The sequence below is a fragment of the Mustela putorius genome, unplaced genomic scaffold (genome assembly GCF_011764305.1).
Source record: "Mustela putorius furo isolate JIRA1106 unplaced genomic scaffold, ASM1176430v1.1 tig00003909_pilon_pilon_pilon, whole genome shotgun sequence".
NCBI classification, from domain to species: Eukaryota; Metazoa; Chordata; class Mammalia; order Carnivora; family Mustelidae; genus Mustela; species Mustela putorius.
The window spans coordinates 6,305,244-6,328,968 of NW_025422057.1; the positions used below are offsets into that span (position 1 = coordinate 6,305,244).

The 23,725-nt window shown below is 41.4% G+C and overlaps 1 protein-coding gene across 4 annotated transcripts in view; it reads right to left on the bottom strand.

Moving 5' to 3' along the window:
* The window catches only part of EDRF1 (erythroid differentiation regulatory factor 1), a 42,877-nt gene that overhangs the window by 5,469 nt on the left and 13,683 nt on the right, over positions 1-23,725 (bottom strand). For 3 of the 4 annotated variants that reach the window (XM_004751739.3, XM_045068597.1, XM_004751737.3), the window contains 12 exons: positions 22,042-22,302; positions 19,373-19,444; positions 18,950-19,100; positions 16,247-16,435; positions 15,705-15,905; positions 14,101-14,319; positions 11,968-12,191; positions 9,829-9,987; positions 9,520-9,669; positions 8,170-8,323; positions 6,108-6,223; positions 5,082-5,233 (listed from right to left, as the gene is read on the bottom strand). In XM_004751739.3, the coding sequence (XP_004751796.1) occupies positions 5,082-5,233; positions 6,108-6,223; positions 8,170-8,323; positions 9,520-9,669; positions 9,829-9,987; positions 11,968-12,191; positions 14,101-14,319; positions 15,705-15,905; positions 16,247-16,435; positions 18,950-19,100; positions 19,373-19,444; positions 22,042-22,302 (2,048 nt within the window). The remainder of the gene's footprint in view (positions 1-5,081; positions 5,234-6,107; positions 6,224-8,169; positions 8,324-9,519; positions 9,670-9,828; positions 9,988-11,967; positions 12,192-14,100; positions 14,320-15,704; positions 15,906-16,246; positions 16,436-18,949; positions 19,101-19,372; positions 19,445-22,041; positions 22,303-23,725) is intronic. The other variant, XM_045068598.1, reaches the window with a different exon arrangement.

Consider the following 23,725-nt stretch of genomic DNA (forward strand, 5'->3'; position numbering starts at 1 on the left):
GAATTTAGCTAAAACAGCTAATGAGCTAGAAGAGGCAGAGTGAGGGCTGGCGAGGGAGTGCAGGGTCTCTGGGGGCTGCAGACAGAGGAAGAGTTCACCTTGTCTCGTAGGCTCTTCTTCAAGGACCCCCCAAGATGTTCACATAAAAAACTGGTGAGAGCCCTAAGAAAGCGACTTTCATGTAGGCCGGGCAAGTGGACCAGCTAGAGCTACAGCACGGCAGGCAACCCCACCCAGACCCTTTGCTCCAAGGACTGAAAGCCTTCATCTGCAGGGTATAGTTGAGGGAGAGGAAGGCAAGGAGCAATGGCAGCCTTAGGGCACTAGTGAAAGTCAATGCAGACAAAGCCACTCTACCCTGCCGGTGGGGCAGGAACAGTCTGAGGCCACACACCTCGCACTTAGGGATACAGTGGCTGCTCAAGGCTGAGGTTTACTCAGACCAACTGAGAAGGCCTGGCCCACCTTCTCTGCCCTCCCTAGCAGCCTAGAAGCACTGAAGGACAAGCAGGAGTGGAATATAGCTGAGAGAACCGTGAGAGTGTGAAGACAGACCCTCTCTGAGGTACCACAAACCTTCCTTAGGAAAATCCTAACACTAAAGGTGGAGGAGACATTCAGAAAAACCCTCACCAGACTGGCCCCACACTAGGCACAAGCATGGCCTGAGGAACCTGAAGGCTGCAGACGTGAAAAGTTAACCACAGCGACACAAAGGCTCAACCACAGCTCGGCTCCAGACTAGAAAAACAAACTCAAGCCCCATACTAAAGGCCTAGCATGGGACAGGTGTAGAGCTTTCCAGGCACGATTAAAACTATTTTCCTCAGGCTGAGATGTCCAGTTTCCCATAACTAGGAGATGTAGAAATGTAAGGAAACAACATACACCAAGAGACAAAGAATCAACAGAAGCAGACTCAGATATGCCACTGATGTTGGAACTATCCGATAGGTGATTTAAAATGACACTGATTAATACACTAAAAGGCTCAATGGAAAATGTGGACAGTGTGCAAGATCAGAATGGTCGCTTCAGCAGAGAGATGGAACCTACAGCAAAACCCAATGGGAATACCAGAAATGAGGAACAGAGTAAACAGAGATAAAGAATGCTTTTTGACAAGTTCAACTGTAAATGACACAAAATCAAGACTCAATGAACTTGAAGATAGGTTAGCATAGGTAAAACTGGCACCACAGAAAGAGAAAATGGAACATAAGAAATAAAAATACCTATGAAGGAAGGAGAAAGCACAACATACCCAAAAACATCATGTTCAAACTGCTGGGGAGTGGGAGAGAAAATCTTGAAAGCAGCTGAAGGAAAAATGGCACATTAAATACCTAAGAATAGGGGCACCTGGGTGGCTCAGCTGGTTAAGCGGCTGCCTTAGGCTCAGGTCATGATCTCAGGGTCCTGGGACTGAGCCAGGCATCAGGCTCCCTGCTCATCAGAAAGCCTGCTTCTTCCTCTCCCTCTGCCTGCTGCTCTGCCTACCTGTACTCTCTAATTCTGTGTCAAATAAAAAACCTTTATAACAAACAAACAAATACCTAGGAACAAAGGTAAGAACCAGGGCGGGCTTCCTGTGAGAGAACACGCAAGCCAGAAGGCAAGGGAGGTACATCCTTCAAGTGTGGGATGAAAGTCTGTCAACCGAGAACTCTATACCCAGCTAATACCTCTCCGAAAGCTGAAGGAAGAATAAAGGTTTTCTCAGACAATCAAAATGGAAGAATTCTTTGTTAAAAGAAGTTCTTCATGCAGAAAGAATAGGACACCAAAGAAAATGTATCTATACCAAGAAGAGCACCAGAAATGGAATAAATGAAGGTAAAATAAATTCATATAAAAATAAACTGTTCTATTTTTAATTGCTCTAAAAGGTAATATCTAAAGCAGAAACAGTAGTGGTATAATGTGTGTTTATAACATATGTAAAAGCAAAATGAATGGTAACACAACTAATGAGAGGGAGGAACTGGGAGTGACTATCTGAAGGTCTTCATACAACATGTGGTACCACAAAATATCATGGGGAAGTGGTCTCTGATTAAAGCGGTGAATCTAAACCCTAGGGCAAACATCAAAACATTCAAAAAATAGTATAAATAATAAATCAAGGGTGAAATCTAATACAATCATAGAAAATGTTCAATTAACTCAAGAAGAGAGAAAAAACAGCTAGCTAGCAAGATGCTAGATTTTATCTAACTATATGAAATCACCTTAAATGTGAATGGTCTGAACACACCAGTTACAAGTTTGGATTAAAAAAAGCAAGACCCAGTTGAATGTCATTTATAAGAATCTTTTACTAAAAATGACATAGTTAAGTTTAAAAGAAAAGAAGACATTAACCAAAAGAAAGTTGAGTAGCTATATTAAGATAAATAGCAGATATCACATGTTATCTTGGGTCAATTCTCCAAGACAAAGCAATCCTCAGTGTGTGTGTGCATCTAAATGTGTCCACATCAAGGTGCCTGGGTGGCTCAGTGGTTAAAGCCTCTGCCTTCAGCTCAGGTCATGATCTCAGGGTCCTAGGATCGAGCCCGGCATCAGGCTCTCGGCTCAGCAGGAAGCCTGCTTCCTCCTCTCTCTCTGCCTGACTCTCTGTCTACTTTTGATCTCTATCTGTCAAATAAATAAATAAAATCTTTAAAAATAAATAAATAAATAAGAAAGAAATATGTCCACATCAATACAGAGGAAACAAAACTGACAGAACCGAAAAGAAAAATAGATGAATCCACAGCTGTAGTTGGAGAATTGCACTCCTCTCTTAGTAATCGATAAAACAAAGTCAGTGAGAACACAGAAGACCTGAATACCATAAACCAACTTAATTGACATTTCCATTGTCTCTATCCAAGACAGCAGGCTACCTGTATATTTCAAGTGCGCATGGAAAGACACACCATATTCTAGGCCATAACACAAACGTACACCAAAAAGAGAAATCATATGAAGTTAGGTTTGGTCTCCATGCACAATGGAATTATTAGTAATCCAAAATAAAGATTACCTGGAGAGTTCCACTATTTAGAAACTAAGCAGCAGCCTTCTAAATAACACAGCGGTCAAAGAGGAAGTTTCAGGGGATATAAAAAATTAATATTAAACTGAAAGAAGAAAATACAGTTGTGAGATGTAGCAAAAGCAGAGTGAAATTTATAGAAAATGCTTATATTAAAAAAGAGAAAGGGTCTCAAGTCAATAATTTAAGCTTCCACTTTAAGAAATCAGAAAAAGAGAATAATTAAACCCATAATAAGTAGAAGGAAAGGTATATAGAGAAATGTATAAGTCAGTGACAGTGGAAATAGAAAAACAATGGGGAAAAAATCAATCGAATAAGCCAGTTCTTTAAAAAAATCAATAAAATTGATGAACTCCTAATCAGACTAAAAGAAAAAAAAAAAAGAACACAAAAGTTGGCATTATCAAGAATGAAAAGAGGGCTATCACTACAAGCACCTTAAGATATTAACAGGATAATACAGAATACTGTGAACCTATTGATCTGACAACAGCTAAAATAGACTTTCATTCCTCAATAAGAAAAAGTCAACTTGAACAGTACTTTACCTACAAAAAGAAATAAAAGTCATTCTGAAACACTTTCAATAAAGCCAACCCTAGGTTAAGATAATTTCACTAGTAAATTCTAACAAAAGTTTAGGGAAGAAATAATAATAACTCTATACTTCTAAAAACTAGAAGAGGAAACACCTGCAAATTGATTTAGTAAGGCCAGCACTGCTCCAGTCCCAAAAGCAAACAAAACCACTACAAGACCAGAACCGTGACCACACTACAGAAGAGAACCATCCTCACAAACACACATAAAAGTCCTCAACACAGTATGAGCACACAGAATCCCAGGGATACCCAAGAATGACACATAACAACAAAGTGGGGTTTATCTCACAAAGGCAAAGCTGGTTTAACATTCAAAAAAACCGAATGAGCTCCAGCATACCAAGAGACTAAAGGAGGAAAACCATGTGGTCATTTCAACGTGTGCATCAATAAACGTCCGACAAAAATTTCATGTCCATTTGTGACAAAAGCTAAGAATAGAAGAGAACATTCTCAACTTAATAAAGAGCAGCTACAAAAACCCACAGCTGATGCTACACTTACCAGTAAGACACCAAGCTTTCTCCTTGAGATCTAAGGAATAGGAGCAGAGCAGGGGCTGACCACAGAGAGGCAGCAAGAGGGAATTTTTGGACTGATGGAACTGTTCTGTGTCATGGCTTTGGCAGGAGACACTTGTCTGTTTTTGTTTGTCAAAGCCTGAAGGACTATATAGCACCAAAAGTAAATTTTACGATTTGTAAACGAAAACAAATACAGAGACAAAGCACCTGAAGATTATAAATTGATAAAATACACATCGAATAACTAATAACATATATGTACAGTGATTTTTTTCCTATTTTCCAAATTTTGTAATATGGTCAGACCGTACTTGTATTTTAAAAAAAGACATATTATTTGTATTACCTTCCTGACCTAGTACTTACTACTGGAGTTTCAAGTTAAATTAATAATGCCAACATAATGACTCTGGCAGAACACCAGAACTGTACAAGCTGATACAGGTGTAGAAGAACGTTTTTTGCTGAGATGCTCCCTGTTTTCTCTTCACTAAGTTCTTGGGCTTTGCAGAGACTTCGATGCTCTGTCATCTCCTTGCTATTAGCACATTCGGGGCTGAGGATCAAAACTGTAGTCTTGCCTCCCACTAAAGACAACGGAGAGTTACTAGAAACAGCGGGCTCTTCATTGCAGGGCCAGTCATCTCTCAGGGAAAGCATTATAACCAGTAGAGTATTTACTCTTAGGAAGCAAGATCTGCTTCTCTAGTTCCAATATGCAGTAGGGCACATGGAGAGGAGTCTCATCTCATTCACCAAGTCAGGAAAAGCACCACTAAAATACCTGATCACCCACATAAAAGACAAGAATGAATACAACCTATCTTTTCATTCGGTCGGTAGAGATTACTTCCTTTTTACAGGTAAGGTGATACAAAAGAAACTTCCACAAATAACCACTGCATTTACCTTGTTTTCTTCTTAGTTGAAGACAGCAGCTTGATGGATTGAAGGAGAAGGAATGACAACCGGGATTCGAATATGCTGAGGAGCTTGACCACTTCTTCTCGATTAAGACTCGGAGAGGAATCAGCAGCTGGAGTGGACTCATCACTTTTAGGCTGAAAACAAGAAGTTACTTTACCTAAGCCGCCTGAGAGTGACCGCTTCATGGTAAAATGAAGGGACCAGAGTTTCAGTTCACTATGTAAACTTTTTAGCCAAAAACAAAACAAAAATGAAACTTTAGGTCATTTGTTTCTCTCCAGGCACAGCTTGTTGGTGGCAGTAGCTCTCCCGCCTCAGAGATCACTCTGACAGACTAAAACCTGAGAAAAATGTCTCACACCCAACAGGCACTTATACAGAAGAAATTAACCCCAAATGGAAATCTCCTGCTTTGCAACACCGCACAGAAAGGAGCAAGACGGAAATGGGCAGGCTATAGGGCTGGACAAACCAGGGCCGGATAAAGAAACAGGCTGGGGGACCATGGGGGCCTCTGGGAAGCTTTCAGCAACAGCAGAAGGCACCCTGAACGCTGGAATGCCAGGCAAACCGGAACTGCTTTCCAAGGAGCTTCAGCCCATTAATGGTTCAACTGCTCCCCTGCAGTTCCGGAGAGATTATAAAAGAGCTACACAACCCCTTCTTTCTTAAAAACAAACAGAAGAATAAAAAAGACCAAAGAAGCAAAAGGAAAACACGACAGAGACGTTATGCTACTGGGGTCTTACTAAGCTCCATGTGGTTAAAGAGAAAAATTTTAATACAAAACATATAGTTCCAACTTAAAGAGTTTAATAATTCCACCAAGAAAATACAACAGATCCCTGTTAATGAGTTTAGTGGAAAACACATATATGTATGAATGTCTGTATATACACATATACAGATGATATGAAGAACACACACATATACCCCAACTGCTCACTATATATGTTCACCACTTAGCTTAAGACACACAAAAAACAAATATATATTTTCTCCATTTACCTGGTCAAATTCCTCTACAAGCTCCTTTCTGATGAGCTGGAATGCATGCTTAGTTCTCACCATTATGTCAAGAGCCCCAGATAGTGTTTTTAATTTTCCAACATTGCTATTCTGACCTAAAGTGTTAAAAACACAAAAATTCATTTATTTATTTAAGATTTATTTATTTGACAGAGAGAGAGAGAGAGACAGTGAGAGCAAGAACACAAACAGGGGGAGTGGGAGAGGGAGAAGCAGCCTTCCCGCTGAGCAGGGAGCCTGATGGAGGGCTCGATCCCAGAACCCTGGGATCATGACCTGAGCCAAAGGCAGATGCTTAACGACTGAGCCACTCAGACACCCCAAAATGATCATTCCTTTAAATATAAATCTAGAAACCCATCCAGTGTCAATGTATTAATGAAAACGGACTTTCAAATCCTCTAACAGTTGCTCATGGGAATCTAAACAAATCAAACTCTCAGTAAAAATATTAAGTTAAATATTAAGTTAAATATAAGTTAAATATTAACTCTCATATGAAAATATTAAGTCTAGACAAAACAATAAATAACAACTGTCTCCCCGCGCCACCATTTACCTCTGTCAGGGTGAGAACATGACCACCTGACGGAGGACTCGAGCGTTAGGTCAAAGAAACCAGGTGGGACAAGTCTGGTCCAAAGGCCCCAAATGTTAACATTGCTTTTCTCAGGTACTCAATTTTTAAAACTTTCTTTTAGAAGGAAAATTAACCATACTTGTCATCTTAGCTAATTTGTTTCCAGTATCTATTTTTATGAAAATGATACCCACTCTCTTGAAGGAATTCAAACATGGCAGAAAATTTAAAGATGCAAATGGACAAAGTCATCCAAACCCACCCCCAGACAGAGCTACTATTAATCCTGCCATCTAGTATACACTGGCAAAGGGTTAAAAATACTTTCAGTATAAAGTGTGTGTTTCTTTATTTTTGAGAGGGGTTGGGGGAGGAGAGGACAGGAGGGAGGGAAAGAAAATCTCAAGCAAACTTCACACTGAGTGGAGCCTGACACGGCGCTTGATCTCATGACCTTGAGTCACAACCTCAGCCAAAATCAAGGGTCTGATGCTTAACTGATGGTGCCACCCAGGCACCCCAGTAAAAAAGTTATTTTTTAAAAACTCTTTTGAATAGGTAATAAGTTCTCAAAGTGTATAAAGGCTGAATGAGAAAACAGTGAGGGCCTTCCTCCTGGGACCCCAGGTGCCATCCCCAAGACAGCAATATCACTTTCTGGTGTATCCTTCTGGGATCCTCTACTCAAACAGTCATCTACCAGGGTAAATATTACATTTATTTTAATTTTATACAAGCAAACAACTGAAAATAAAATCAAATGAACAGCTGTACTTCAAAGAAACGTTTGTTTCTTTACCGCACGAGAGCTATTCCTCCAAAGACCCCTCCTGCAGAAGGGGAGCAGGTGGGCAGGAGCGACAGAACTCAGGAAGACACATTGAGTGTGGAGCAGCAACTCCTCCCCCTGCTGTGGGCACCCCACCCTCCAAGCCCGCTGCAGCCTCCCTCCCCACCGGCTCACGCACCTGTCGCCTGCCCCAACAAAGGTGGCGCTCATCCACCTGCCTCCCACCTTTCCCCTCCCTTCCCACTTAGCTCTACCTTGCTCGGGATCTAAGTTCTAGTTCCATAATCCACAGCTGCCAATGTCCGCTGTGGGTTTACAGGACTCCAATGGGACCACTGCTTCTCCCTTCCTGTGCTGTTCATGGTCATGTTGTCACAGATCTAATGCTCTCAACTGACTTATCATATTTTTTATCCCAAGAGAGCACGGGCTACATTTCAATATTTCTACAAAGATAAGTTGGTCAAAGAACATAACCAAATCCATTTCCTAAACTTTAAAAAGTTTAGAGACTTCTCCTGGCTCCTACCCAAAGCCATTAACTATGGGCATATTAAAAAGAAAATGACATTATTTAATTCAAGAGAGATCCCCAGGTCTGTCTCACTCAAAGAGGATCCAACAGGAAGTTAATGTGCACAGATCTGCGAAAGGAAAAAGTCAGGACTCACTGGTCATTTGGAATTCTGCAAACGCCACTCTTTCTAACTGCACTCGAAGCAGCTCACAGGGAGCGTCTCTGAGAAGCTGAAAGAGCTTAACAGCTTTGCTGTAGTGAAGGTCCGCCAGCACCCGGTGCTGCTTCCTCAGATGCTCGTCACCAACCTGCATGAAAAATCAAGTAAGACCAATCTTAACGCTTGGGCTTCACAATAACTACTTACCACGTCTCTGACTGGATCACTAACTGTCACTTAGTGTTGTTATTTTTTAGGGATCTTACAGTTTTATTACAGTCTTCTTTCTTTCTTTCATTATTAGTTTCTTACAGTCAGGTGTTTAATGTGCTTTTGGTTAATTTTTGTACATGAGGCTCTGCAGGAGTCCAACTCCACTGCCTTGCCCGGGACATCCAGCCGTCCTGGCACTATCTGCTGAAAAGACAACTCTGTCCCCATTGTGTTGTCTTGGAATGCCAAAGCCTGCTTTTGCCCTTAGGCTATTAGGCCATCTGGGCAAGCCTGAATCTTGGCGAGGACCTCCTGGGGCAAGGGGAAGTGTGTCCAGGGCCAGCTTAAAGTGAAAAGAAATCCTCTCTGATTAAGCTGCACCTCAAAGGACGACAGTGTCAGGGTAAGGGCACCCGGAGAAGGCCCATACCCAGGGGACTGCAAGCTAAGCTGTCTTGGTCCTGAGCTAAGAAACGGGAAACAGCAACACAAACAAGAAAACATCCCTGAGAAATCCCAAGATTCCTCAGCAGTAGCCAGGCAACCCCCCCGGAGGAAGGCACCTCTAACCTGGGCCTCTGTTTGTCCTCAAACACACACACCTGGGTGCAGGGCCTCACGCACAAGGCTGTTCACAGCACTGCTTCCCAAAGCCTTGCAGTGAAACAACACCAAAGTCCAGGAATCACAAAATGGATAAACTGTGACATATTAAATGAATACTAATTAACTAAGAAAATGCACCAACCAGGAGGAATCTCAAAAACACCATGTGTGTGAAAGGCAATAAACCACTGAATACGTACAGTATGATTTCTCCTACAGAGTTCCTGCCAGGCCGAATACTTACATGGTAAAACAGAAAAGGTACAGATATCCTGGGAAATCCAGGACATAGTTATTCTGGGTGGAGGGACAGGCACACAGGATATATGATTTCACAACATAATACCAATTATAGTAGACAAAAATATACAGCACTGATGAGAGAGGAAAAATCACCTCCACTGCAAGTTTTTCTAAATCAGTGAACAGAATAGATGACATTTAAATAGGTAGTAAAATATAAGAGAAACACCCAGCACACTTTGAAATGGACCTGGCATTGAACTTCGGCTGGACCGGCAGTACCTGATTTCGCAGACAGCTGTGGTACATGGACGCCAGCCTGTGATGGATGGTCGCGGCTCGATACTGGCAGAGAGGCTGTCGCGCGGACACGGAGTCCACATCACAGTGCTTCAGGGACTTCATCATAGCCTCGCTGACTTCTTTCTCAATCTATGTGTTTTTTTTTTAAGGGAGAGGAGAAGAAAATGATAAGACTATAATCTTAAATAAAAACATTCAAATACTGCTTGTTAAAAAAGATATACTTGATGTCTATTAAAGCATAAATGAAGCTGAAGGCTTCTTTTACAGCCCCACAAGTATTACTACCTGCTCCTGAGCTTTCCTAGATAATGGAGCATAATCTTGCTGTAGAGTTGCCATCGTGAAGTAAGTAGTGGACAATTCCCAGTTCACTGAATCCCAGACAGCCGGGTGGATGTCTCGTGTTCCCAGGGACCTCAGGGCTTTCAAATAGTAATCGACAGCCTGTGAGGGAGGGAAAAACCCAGGTTGGGCTCAGTCTACATCTATGCCAACAACACATGAAAATAAAACATACTTTAAAATAACCCAGATGTTAATCTGATGTGGGAACAGTTTACAGAAGGGCAGTGCTGTGAGGAAAGGAAAAAACCGTATCAATGAAACTAGTTCAGTGACGCGAGCCGCTTCAAGTGGGCTGCGGGCCCCGCCACATTTCCACAGTGGGTCTGGCACCAGCCTCAGCGCTCCCTGCCTCAGGCTCATGCACAAGGATGCACTTCCTTCCTTTGGTTTTTTCCCTTTCTAAATGAAAACGTGTTTATATAGCTAGTAAGCCAGAAGAAACTAACTTGATGAGCCTAAGGCTAAAAAATTGCTGGATCCGACTATAAAAAGCAGCAACCCCTTCCGCCCTTTACCACCCCCAGCCTGAAGGCCACGGTCATTCTATTGAAGCAAACCACACTGAATTGCATCATCTAGCAATAATTTCTGCATTTCTTGTGTGCATCACCTACTTCTTTTCTATGTATCTATTAAACATAAAAAAACTATAAAAAGGTCAATTTCATTTTAAAATCTCCATGCATGCAGCGCCTGGGGGGTGCATCTGCCTCTCGGTTTCAGCTCAGGTCGTTGTCTTAGTGCCGTGAGATGAAGCCCTGCATCTGGCTCTGTGCTCGGCAGGTGGTCTGCCTGCGTCTCTCTCTCCCGCTTCCTCTGCTTCCTCCTCCCATACTCACACTCCAATAATTAAATAAATCTTAAAAAAAAAAAAAAAGCCTCCCATGCCACAAACATTCTTCACAGCGCTCACCTAGCTGTGAAGTACCTGTTAAAGGAGAGCTCTTGGGTTTCATGCGTGGCTCAGTCAGTTCAGCATCTGACTCTGGGTTTCGGCTCAGACCATGATCTCAGGTTCCTGAGATCTCAGGGTCCAGAGCCCATTGGGCGCTACACATTGCACGGAGTCAGCTTGCCCTTCCCCTTCCCCCCTGCCCCTCTGCACCCCCTCAAATACATAAAATATTTAAAAAAAAGCAAAAAAGAACTCTTGTTCCTTGCACCATCTCTAACACTGGATGTTACCACTTGCCAGGATACCTGGCAATTAACAGGCAGACAAAAGAAACTCACTTTTTAATTTAAATTTTATTTTCATAAAAGTTTAGAATTTTAAATTCTTACATATTTGCCCCTTAATGAGCACTGGGTATTACATAAGACTGATGAATCACAGACCTGTACCTCTGAAACCAATAATACATTTTATGTTAATTTTAAAAAGCTTTTATGAATATATATTTTTTCACTAAAAAATACATAGATTTTATATATTCTAAACTCTTTTTTCTACTGGGGCAATTTATTTTCATTAATTATTTTTTATCATTTATTTTTAAAGTAAGCACTACGCACAAACGTGGGGCTTGAACTACAACCCCAAGACAAAGAGTCATGCGCTCCGGCAACGGAGCCAGCCAGACATCCCCCTCTTCAATAGTTCTTAATGTTTCTTTATATACGACCTCTGATCTGTCCTTTGTTATCAATATTTTCACTAGATTGGGGTTTGCTTTTCAATTTTGCTTTCTGTTGTGCATTTGGAAATCATTACTTCTCCACATTTAAATGTGTCCAAGGTTACTCTGTGATCCCTGCCTGTGGTGTGGTGCCGGGAAAGGCCTGTCCCATCTCATCACCTGAAGCTCCTCCTCCACTTTCAGTTCCCTTTCTCCACGTCAGCCTTTAATCCACCTGTCTTCTCTGCTTACACCAACACAACTCACTGGATAATCATCTTTCCAATACGCCCCCTCTAACACTAAATTCTCGCATTCTCGGGCCAGTCTGTAAGTGTTCTGTCTCCTCCTGGGCCATCACTATAGTTCTAGTTAGTTTTATAATATTTTCAGGGAGCAATGGCAAAAGTGAATGACAAGTAGGTATAAATGGATGGGGTCGGACATGCAAGCGTGTTACCTTATTGTAATACAAGCCTTCTTCTGGTGAGAACTCCCGCTTAAATTCATCGCCGGCACCACAGTGCGCCTGCGCACAAATCCGCATGAGTCTCCCAGTGTTACACAACAGAAGAGCAGCGTTTGTGGCATCATCAATTGACTCAAAGTTGTGAATTCCTTTTTCAAAACAAGAAAAGCTTTTTTTCCACAACTGCTGCTCCGCAGTAGACACACTTTTGCTCACTGCACAAAAGAAGAGAAAGAAAACCACACGTCAGCAGACATCCATGTCAACCCCCTGTGCATCCCAGGCAAGGACAAGGGAAGGAGGACAGGGACAGAACAGCTGAGGAACCAGCTGTGTGCAGCCACTGCAGTGCCCTGCTCTCATCCTAGATGGGGCGCGGTTCCCACGTCTGGTGTTCTTCTAGGAGAAACAGACACCGGGGCACGCACAGAGAGAAGATCAGGTAAGGACACAGCGAGAAGGTGGCCATCCGAAAGCCACGGACAGAGGCCTCAGAAAAACCCAAACTTGCTGGCTCCTTGATCTTGTCTTCTGGCTTCCAAATTGTGAGAAATATGGTTTCTGTTGTTTAAGCCACCCGAACTGTGGTTATTTTGTAAGGCGGCCTGAGTGAACTCACGTAATACTCCAACATGGCCCTCTTTCATTATGAAATGACAGATACGAAAACAAGCAAATAAAAAGATCTGAGCAAAGCCCTATTTTATAAAGATTCACAACACAGTCTCAGGGAGTTAAGAGGTATGGTCTGGGTTGTATCTAATTCTCCTAGGCTTCTGACTACCACTTTGCATGCTCCTTCACAGACTTCCTCCTCTAGAGACACCTTAAAAGCACAGGTTATTACCCAATAAAATACATATATTATACATATAACAAAACTTTTTAACAAGCGTGACCTCTTCGCACCCCAGGGCCAAGCACAGCTCACAGACTACCAGGCACTCGTGGTTCCTCAACTCACCTGCCGCCCTCCATTCTCCCACGGCCCTGTTCCTTCCTCCCACCGGCAGGTCTTCACATTTCCAGCATTCTCATGGATCCAGCTATCCCCTCCCCACGACATCTGAGTAATCTCCAACAACATCCTGCTAACCCAAACAGCTCTAAGTACAGGTTTCTAACCAACGACTGAGGCAGACCTTCCACTCACATGTCCACACGTCTCTCAGACTTGACAGAGGCCCAGCTGAATCTGTTATCCTCTGCCTGAATCACAAAAGACCACGTGCTGCTACTCTCACCAGTCACCCGACCCTGCATCTCTAGTCCTTCTCAGTGCTGCTTACTCGGTCTGGACAGCAACCCCTTCCATGTCTCTGCCTGTTGATATCCTACGTCATGTACCAATCTGCTCAAACCACACCTTCTTCCCAAAACCCTCGAAAAACCCCACAACTTCAAAATACATGTCCTTTTCCCACACTTCTACTATACTGCATCTGTGCTTATGGTATTTTTCAAAGATTTTTATTATTTTTTTTTAAGACTTTTTATTTTTACGTATTCTCTACACCCAACATGGGGCTTGAACTCAACAACCCTGAGATCAAGAGTTGCACCCTCTACTGACTGTGCCAGCCCAGCGCCCCATAAATCTGTTTCTCTCTCTGGCTTCCTGACATGAAAGAGAGCTATGCTATAGTCAATTACACACCCAGCACAGAGCCTAGCACAGAGCCTGGCACAAGCTGCTTGTGCACTTCACTTCTGATCAGATGAATAACAGAGGACACTGAAATGATGACTCTTAAAGGGAAATGTATTTTCCTATCTTTATTTCTCAAGAACTTAAGAATAAAAGAGTCTTCAACAGAGCACCCCTTTCTTTTCAAGATTTTATTTGACAGTGAGAGACAAAGTGAGAGAGAGAACACAAGCAGGGGGAGTGAGAGAGGGAGAAGCAGACTCCACTGAGCAGGGAGGCCCGATGCAAGGTCGATCCCAGGACCCTGAGATTATGACTTGAGCCAAAGGCAGATGTTTGACGACTGAGCCACCCTGGCGCCCCAGAGCACCCCTTTCTAGATCCAGTCAGTGCCATAATACTAAGCTCAGACATAAAAGCAGCGTGATTTTCTCTGAGAAGAGGCAATAAAGAGCGGCCTCCAAAGAGATACTCACCGACTCGCTCACTCTGCAGAGCAGCAGCCTGATTCATGTAAAACACACCAATTTCATTTCTAATGTTACCCATTCTCTTCAATACTTGGACATAGTGTTCTGGGTTCTGGCTTTTTAAGTCACTAAATTGCAAGATTTCATTAGCAGCTTCATAACATTTACAACTGACTGAAAGCTGACTCTCTAAGTCTGTAGACAAATCAGTTGCCCATGCGAATCCTTGAAACAAAAAAGGAAACATCACAGTGAGTCCCGAGAACTCTTCTTCCTTAGGATTCAAGTAATCTACTTTTAAGACAACAAAAGAAATCCAATATGGTATAAACCTAGTATAAGAGTCAATCAATATAAGTAAAATTTTAAGTTTTAAAGTAAAGATCTTTTAATTTAGAAAACTTCATTTTCCTGGGATATTAATGTTTGAATAAAGAGATATTCTCTTGACCAAAAATACCAAACAATTTCCATCAACTGGATTTTACCAAGCACTCTTGCTCATTGGTACAGACTTAAAGTTCACTGATACAAGGTAGATCATCTTTCTTCTTTTTAATTAATGGAAATAGTTCTTGAAATAAAGCTCTGATTGCTACAAGAGGCTACTTAACAGACATTATGGTCTGAATGTCAGTTTACCTCACTGAAGAAGTGCTACCTATGCTCTCAAAGACTTCAACATGCCATCCAGTGGGACTGGAGTAAACTTGGGTGCAGGGCCCAAAATTCAAGGAAGAAAAAAGGGAGCAGCTCCTGCTGCTCACCGTGGCATACGTGGGAGAACGTCACCCTCAAGCCCATGTGTTTTAAAGGAAACATGATGGGAGTGGTAAAAACACCAAGGATTTTCTCCCTGTGTCTATGAAACCGATCATCTGAGAAACTCAGAAAGAGGGAAGGCCAAGAAAGAGGGCAAAAGTGAGGAAATACTACATTCCCCTCACTGACTTCCCGAGATGGCAAATGTTCAAAAGTTTTAGGGAGGCAGATATCAAATAACGTCAACACTTCCAGAGCAAAATACAACAATGCCATGATATGTTACAAAGGTGGACCTCCTAGCTCATTTACCGCCCTGACTGCAGTGAGCTTATGGCTGTACTAAGGATACAGCTGCAGTGGACTAATTCTAAAATCGCACAACCCCAAAACAAAGTAATATATTCAGTATGACAGTCAGCCATGAACTAAGTTTTAAAAAAATGGTCTCTGGATGTGAGCCCCCAGAAATCATTCAGAAGGTAATTCATTCACTTTTACCCAACTGTTACTCCTTTACAAAAGGAAACCATGGCTTGGTTCACTGACTACAAAGTTACCGAGGAAAACCTCTTGAAAAGATGAGAGTAAAAAAGTCAACACAATTGTCTTAGAGCTTATTTTATCTTTAGTTCTAGTTGTATAATTAGTAATTATGAAATATTTCAAAATCACTTAACACACAAATACACCAGGGATCATGCTCAATTTTAAAACTAAGCAATCAATGAAACAAAACTGCAGTATCAAAACACTAACATTTTTGCCACCGTCCTGGCATACTCTGATAAGCATGAGCTGGACGGACTAATGCCACGTGCATAGCACGTCCGGTCTCACTGGCATACCTTGGCAACTGGACTCCCTATGGAGGCTGTGTAGTATCTCCTGATCTTCTTTCGTTTGATAATTAAACTCCTCGAGATGCGCCGCTCTGTTGTTCGCATTCTGGGCCAGCATCAGCTGGATGTCCCCACAGAGCGTCAAATACTGAGACAGAAACAGCAGCACTTCCGAAAGCATGTTGGTGCAGAGGCAGCAGTAAGTATCTAGGCAGAAGGGGTGGGAAAGAGAAAAAACACCGGGGTATTGAAAGTTGATGACTACAGTGAGTATTAAGAAAAGTTGTTACTAGCCGAAAGCTTTGTACCACTGTAGCTCTTCAGTTTATGTTACAGCAGCTATCACGTGTTAGCTTCGTGTATTTCAAAGGAAGAGATAACCACTCAGCACAAAATAAAATACGAAGTAACACACTCAAGACTAGAAAAAGTTATTTCAAAATTAAATTTTACAACAGAAACAGGAGTAAAACTTCACTGTGATTCAGATGCCTTTTCTGTTTTCCCCTCCCAATGCCTATGAAGTGTAATAGTTTACAGTGACTTACCATGGCTCTGCAAAGCTAATTTGATGTATCGTAACGCTCTTCCGTATTTCTGAAGACTCATGGCAGCATCAGACAAAACATAATAGGCCTTTGATGACTTGAGAATCAGCTGGAGTTTCATTTTATGTTGCCAGGAACCAGGGATCATTCCAGATTGACTGGAATAATTACCCTTCTGAAGGGAGCCCACTATGACATGGGAGGAGAGGAAAGGAAGCACATTTTCTTTGAATGCAAGTCTCACTATAAAAAAATAAAATAACGTTTCTTCATAGAAACAGTCCAGGCTTAAGTACTATGGCTACAAGACTGATGTATACTGCACTTTATTACTAAAAAACAGAGTAAAACGGCAGTGTTTCAACAGATCCTCACTGGGATTTCTGAAGGCGCTCTGCTCCCTGCTGTCAACTCTGTCATTCTCTTTCAGGGTCACTGACATAAATGCACTCATGACTGGCATGACCTTTCTCCAGTCTATGTCAACCTGCCAGAAAGTTTACCTTCCCCCGCTTAAAAAAAAAAAAAAAAAGATTTTATTTATTTATTTGACAGAGAGAGACACAGTGAGAGAGGGTACACAAGCAGGGGAGCAGCAGAGGGAGAGGAAGAAGCAGGCTTCCTGCTGAGCACGGAGCCCGATGTGGGGCTCAATCCCAGGACCCTGGGACCATGATCTGAGCCAAAGGCAGACACTTTAACAACTGAGCCACCCAGGCACCCCTGAAAGTTTACCTTCCTAAAATAAGCTTTAATTATGGTGGGAGCCCTGTTCTAGAACACCGAAATGGCTTCACACCACTTACAAGCACCTTAGCCCACATCCTATGTGATATTTTTGTCTTCCTCCCCAGTATTCCACTCCTACTACCCAGTAGCCAAGGTCAAGTTACAGCTTGTTGCCCACAAAGATGCCTATTTTTTCTAAGCTCCCCTCTTAATGGGCTGTTTCCTCCACAGGAACATGCTTTATTTAAAATCCAGCCTACTACTACCTTCTTCATCTAACAAACGATCACTTTTGTGCCAAGCACTGTGCCAGACGCCAGAAGCCGTGACATGAAGTTCTATGCGCTCCATCCTTGGAGATCTCACACACCAGTGGTAGAGACAGGCTGCTAACACAAACCATGGCAAATCTATTTTTTTTTTTTAAAGATTTTATTTATTTATTTGACAGAGAGAGATCACAAGCAGGCAGAGAGACAGGCAGAGAGAGAGGAGGAAGCAGGCTCCCTGCTGAGCAGAGAGCCCGATGCGGGACTCGATCCCAGGACCCTGAGATCATGACCTGAGCCAAAGGCAGAAGCTTAACCCACTGAGCCACCCAGGAACCCCATGGCAAATCTATTTTAAGTGCAGCTACAGAGGTGAGAACAAAATGCTGTGGGAATTCCCCTCCCTAGTCTCTGAGCCTCAAGATTTCCCATTTTTTTTTTTATTCGTGACAACACGAATCTTTCAAACCAATGAAAGGTACTTACAATCTCTTACAGTTTTAGTTGTGCATGTATTTCTTTTTCCTCTGTAACTGTTTTCTCTGTGTGAGGTTTGGTGAGAATACCAGAACTGCTTAAGACAATTTTTGCTCACAACTGTACTGGCGGGTGTGTATAAAACCATTCAACAAATCTAACTATGACATAGGCAGGCTTCAGTAAGTGCTCAAGGACAAAGTGGTAAGAGAATCAATTCTGACTAGAGAGAGAGAGGGGAGCATCAATCTCTTGAACATCAGCAAGATTTTAACAGCTGAGGTGGGAACAAAGGACGAGAGAAAAGGCATTTAAAAAAAACACCCTAAAGAAGGCAGAGATGTCTCAAGTCCTGGTGTTCTCCTCACTGTACAGAGGCTCAAGCTGGGCACACAGGAAGCAATACATAAATGCTTAGGGCAATTAAATTTACTCTCCTCCCCCGCAATAAACAACTTTTGTTTACAAAGAGAAAAAAAGTCAGGAAAGCACTTAGTATTTCTTTTCTTTCTTTCTTTCTTTTTTTTTAACCCTTGACCAGATGTGACTGATGCACTTAGTATTTCAAACATACAAGCTTCTGAACCATTTAAGCAACTGAAACCAATTTTTTTAAGAGTCCACATGTTCTTCACAAAGTGACTTTCCTGAGGAACAAATTAGACAATTTATAAGTGACCTTTCCAGCTGATTCAAAGACCATGTGGTAATGAAAGCCAACAATCCTACGGTGCTTATTATGTGCACTGTTCTAAGCACTTTACACATACTATTTAATCTATTAAAAAAAACTTTTAAGTAGGCACTACTGTCTCCACTGAAAGAAAGAGAGAGAGGGAAAAACAAAAGGTTAAAAAAAGTGGAACCTGCTTAGCAAAGCCATGATTTGGGGCTAGGCAGTTTGGTTCTCAAGTCTGCTCTTAAACACTCGACTGCTTTTACTGAAGCAGTAATTTCTTATGAGAACCCTACCGAGCTGAGGGCATTAGCTCCTCGCTGCAGGAAACTGGAAGAAGCGGAACTTATTAGGAATATCTATAAAGGGTCAAAATTATCCTTTGTTTTATATTTTGAATGAAACGGTATTTCCCCCTACTTTCCATTCACATGATATCCTTCTCCTGAATTCCTCTCAATGAACGCCTTAATTGACAGAAGTCTGCCGTTGATAAAGGACCAGTACACTATTCTATAGAAAAGTCCTTATTTGCACATCAATTCAACTTACTTTTGTCCAAAAACAAGGCCATCTGCTTCTCCAGACCCTCAGGACCCCCCCTTGTGGATTCATCTTCATATTTTAATGGGATTGGGGTGTTGGGGTCAGCTGCAGGAAGGTCGCTTTCTTTTTTAATACTGCTATCCACAGATTTTAACCCCTTTAAAAAAGGAGAAAAATTTACGAGGCACATAACGTCAACCAGAAACTAAATATAAAGCCATGAACACATTTAGGGGAATTTAAATGTTGAAAACAGACTTGAAAAGACTACATTTTACTTGAAACAGTTGGAAAAACCAATTTTCTTTATGCTTAAAGGGGAGAAAAAGAGCAGAATATCATTCAGAATAATGTTTAGACACCAGTAAACAAGCTCTATGTGCCTTCCAAGTACAGGTTTACTGAAAGTGCTACAAAATTAAGACTCACCTCCAGAACATAGCTCAGCACAAGTCTACAGCGCTCTTCTGTGTCATGGCAAACCGGGAACGTGCAACTGGGCTTCAGAAACAAACATTTAAAACGATTAATATGCTGCCCACATGACAAATTCCACAGCTCTCAGCTCCAGGGCATTATTAAAACTCTATGCATCAATAATTTCAAAATCTGCTGTGTACTCAGCTCTGTGAGGTAACTGACACCAAGGTTAATCCTGCTTTCACGCTGCAGATAGAAGCAGCCTAAGCATCCACAAAACCTTGCTAATAAGAAGATCTGCCAAAGTTACTTTAAATTCTTAGTTTTAAAGATAATTCTATTGTGACAAAAAAAGCAAGAATGTGAGTAATGCTTTGGATAAATGTATACCTAATCTAATAGGTGAGTTTAATCCCTAATTAGCACTGATACTTCATAACACACAGTTAACAATATCCACATAAGTTAACAAGTATCACCAGTGGTCTCACTGCATAATTTGTACAATTTATATGCTTAATTACGAGCAGAACCAGTTAACAACCTACATCTACTAAGTGATCTTATGTGTAAGGGCCTCTGCGAGGCATTTCACTTCTGGTGAATCCTGCAAGGCTGGAATGACTGTACTCATTGTGCATCGAGCACAGATGTTAAGTAACGTGTCCATGGACCCAGTCACTGAGCTGGAAATGTGCTGAATCCAGGCTGACTGTAGTTTCCAAAGTGCACTAATAAGGCGAAGCTAAATAGAGATGTTTATATGAAAACCAGGGCATTTTTCTGGGTGCTTCAGATATTGATAAAAAAGTGCCATCTCTGTAAAAAACTGTAAGCTAACATAGTACGACATCTCTGTCATCTACCTACTCCATCTACCTAGGGTCTGGTGTTACAGTGTAGTTCCCTAAATACACAGAACTTTTGATTTCAGTAACGTTGTTTATAATCAGAAAAGTTTTGTTTGTTTTAAATTCCACTGGTGGGGGTTGGGAGTTCAAGCTGAAAGTGCAGGAAAACTCTCAGATGGACAGTTAAGAATTTTTCCTGTAGTCATTTAATCAAGTATTTCCTTATGTGTCCTTGACATGGGAGACAGAGGAATGTCCATACGTACAGGGAGCTTCTGTTTTCATAAAGGGAAACAAACACAAACTTTAGATACAGAATATGATCTCCATGAAGGAGATAAAAATAGGGTATGCTCTGGCTAGAGTGGTCAGGGAAGATCTTCAGAAGGAGCAACATTTCCCATCAAGATTTAAGGCTTAAAAAAGGCAGCCATGAAAGCCTGGGGGACATGCGGAACACAAGCAACAGCACATGCCTCCCATGGGCATGAGCCTGACAAGCCTGAGGCAGGAAGAGGCAGTGTGGCTATGGTGAATGAGAGGGGAAAGTGAAGAGTCAAAAAGATAGGCAATGTTTTTGGGTGACAGGGGTGTCCTCTAAAAATCTATCTGGATATTAGGTTTCCATGTGAAAGTTAAACTCAGAGCTTACATTAAGACATTACCTGTATATGTGACCTGTATATTCAGTTCTAGGAATAGCCAGAATTTTTGAAGTTAACTTGGATCTGACCACAGGGAGATAGGACTGGAAAGTAATTAGGATTTAGCAAACTGAAACACAATTTTACCATCTGGAAAGAGACCAATTGGGAAAGAATAGTCAGCACCAGCCACGTCAACAGAACTTAAAGGGTAGAAGTTGTTAGAATCTATCTGACCTTGACCAGGCGAAAGATGTATCCAATGTAGCTGATAAGGCCCAGTCACTGTCAAAGTATTATCCTGCAGCGCTGGGATAAGGCAACAGCTTCCTCACAAATGAATCAACAAACCAGCCCTGGTCTGCTCTTATCCTGTGTTCACCAAGCAATCTATACATTCAGTTTCCAGTAACCCAGACTCTGAGAATGAACAGTCCAGCAAGGAGATAGGAATATACACTGGTCATTGCAAAAGAAAATCTTCTACGTAAAAATTAATATATTGATGTGTGGTTTACTCATTGTCTACCGTTGGTCTGCATGTGGATCAGTTACCCTGGGGCAATTAAAAAACAGGTTTTAATATTCATAAAGCTAATGATTACTAGCCCCTGGACCATGAAAGATCTAACAAATTTTTTTTTTTTTAAAGATTTTATTTATTTATTTGACAGACAGAGATCACAAGCAGGCAGAGAAGCAGGCAGAGAGAGAGAGAGAGGAGTTAGCAGGCTCCCCGCATAGCAGAGAGCCCCATGCGGGGCTCGATCCCAGGACCCCGGGATCATGACCCGAGCCGAAGGCAGAGGTCTTAACCCACTGAGCCATCCAGGCGCCCCTACCAAATTTTTTTTTTTAGAGATTTGAAAGAGAGGGAGAAAGAGAGCAAGGGAGAAGGAGCGAGAGCGCGTGTATGCACGAGTACACACAAATGGGAGGGGCAGAGGGAGGAGAGAGAATCTGAAGCAGACTCCACACTGAGCATGGAGCCTGACACGGGATTCGATCTCAAGACCCTGAGATTATGACCTGAACTGAAACCAGGAGTCCAACGCATAACCGACTTCACCACGCAGGCGCCCCAGTAATGCCATCTTTTGAGATGTCAGCTGTATTCAATTAATAATTGTTTTTAAACTGATAAAACTTTAATACCACTTTAATACCATTTTACCATGCTTACTCGGATTTGATGAATGGATTTGTATTTTTCTGGAACTGACAGTTCTCCAACAGACTTAATAATAGCTACTGCTTTGTTATCGTCTGAGGGATCCGAGCTGGTACTATAGGACCCATTTTCATCGCTGTCTGGCATCTCTTCCTCCTCTTCACTGTAACTTTCATCAGAATTCTCATTTAAAGGAGATTCTGAACTTTCTTCTTTTTTAGGTTCATCTAATTGAAAAAGTTCTGAAAGCATGTAATTGGCTGAAGCAATAATCTTATAAAAAAAAAAAGAAATACGTGTGATTGTCATCAAAACTGAACAATCTGAAGTGGAAAAAATGTTACTACGGTACTAACAAATTTTAGGAGGTCAGCAAACAGGCTGTTTCCACACTGTAATACACACAGAACTGTTCTCAAGTCAAAGTTATCAATACTGTGAAGGTTCCCCCGAAAATCTTCATGGGTTGTTTATTTCCTGCAATTATTCCATTCCCAGCCCTCTGTCTTAAAAAGAGGTGGCACGTGGAGGTACAAGTTTTCACAGAGAGTGTCATAACTAAAATATTAGCAAGACAACTCTCTATATTAACTGAGAAACCAGAATTTCTCTTCACAAGCTATAATTTACTAAGGGTTTGATAAGCAACTAATATTTACTACATGACCTTTGGTTCCGGGGTGGGGGGGAATCCCCCACTAGCTTAATGAAGAAAAGTCCATCCTGGCATCTCTTAAAATTAGCATTTACGTATTATATCATTATTTATTCTACTCTATTATCAGTAATTATTTTTTGACCACAGACATTTAATAGTTTTAAAACCGTTTTCTAACTTTCATGTAAACTATTCAATTTCTACCAACTGCCACTATCTCATAATCAGCAATTAGGTATTTAAATCAGAAATTATTTTGTTATTTTTCTCCAAAAAGAATTTTCTCATGGTTTGGGATCTAGGATAAACTTTTATATCCAACTGGATGTGGCTACAATTAAAATTAACTTGGATCTTAACAAATTTTAACTAATTTGGTTAACTAATTGGATCTTAACAAATTTTATACCTATGTTCCTGCCTACATTCCATGCTTTTCCTAATCCAAGTGGAACACAACCAGCATTACACCAAAAAGCAGCTGTCAGGTTCAGACAACTGAGGGAAAGGGTGATGTAAAACTGTGGGGCACAGGACTGAAAGATTATTTTAAGAGATGCTTTATATACTGAGGTATGGAGTGTGAACTTTAGTTATACAACAAAGTGACAACAAGGCCCATTTGTGTAAATGGATCTTTTAAGAAATACTGTAAAATAGTTTTCCACCTTCTAGAAGTGCTAAGAGGAAAAAACAATACCATTGTTAAAATCATATGAGTTCTAAAATTATAAAACAGTGTTATCTGAGAGAAATGTAATGTCAGGCAGCCACATATGAAATTTAAAATTTCTAGTGGCTAAAATATGGAAGGCAAAATCTGGCAAAATTAATTTTAATGTATTGGTTCAGTAACACAAAATATTACCATTTCAACATGCAATATGCACACCCAACCTTCAAAATCCATGTGTATTTTACACCTGAAGCACACCTCAATTCCGATTAAGCACATTGTAAGGGCTCAACAGCCACCAGTGGTCACCGGCTAACGTAACGGATAGGGCAGTTCAGACTATGAATTAAGAAGCTTTAAGT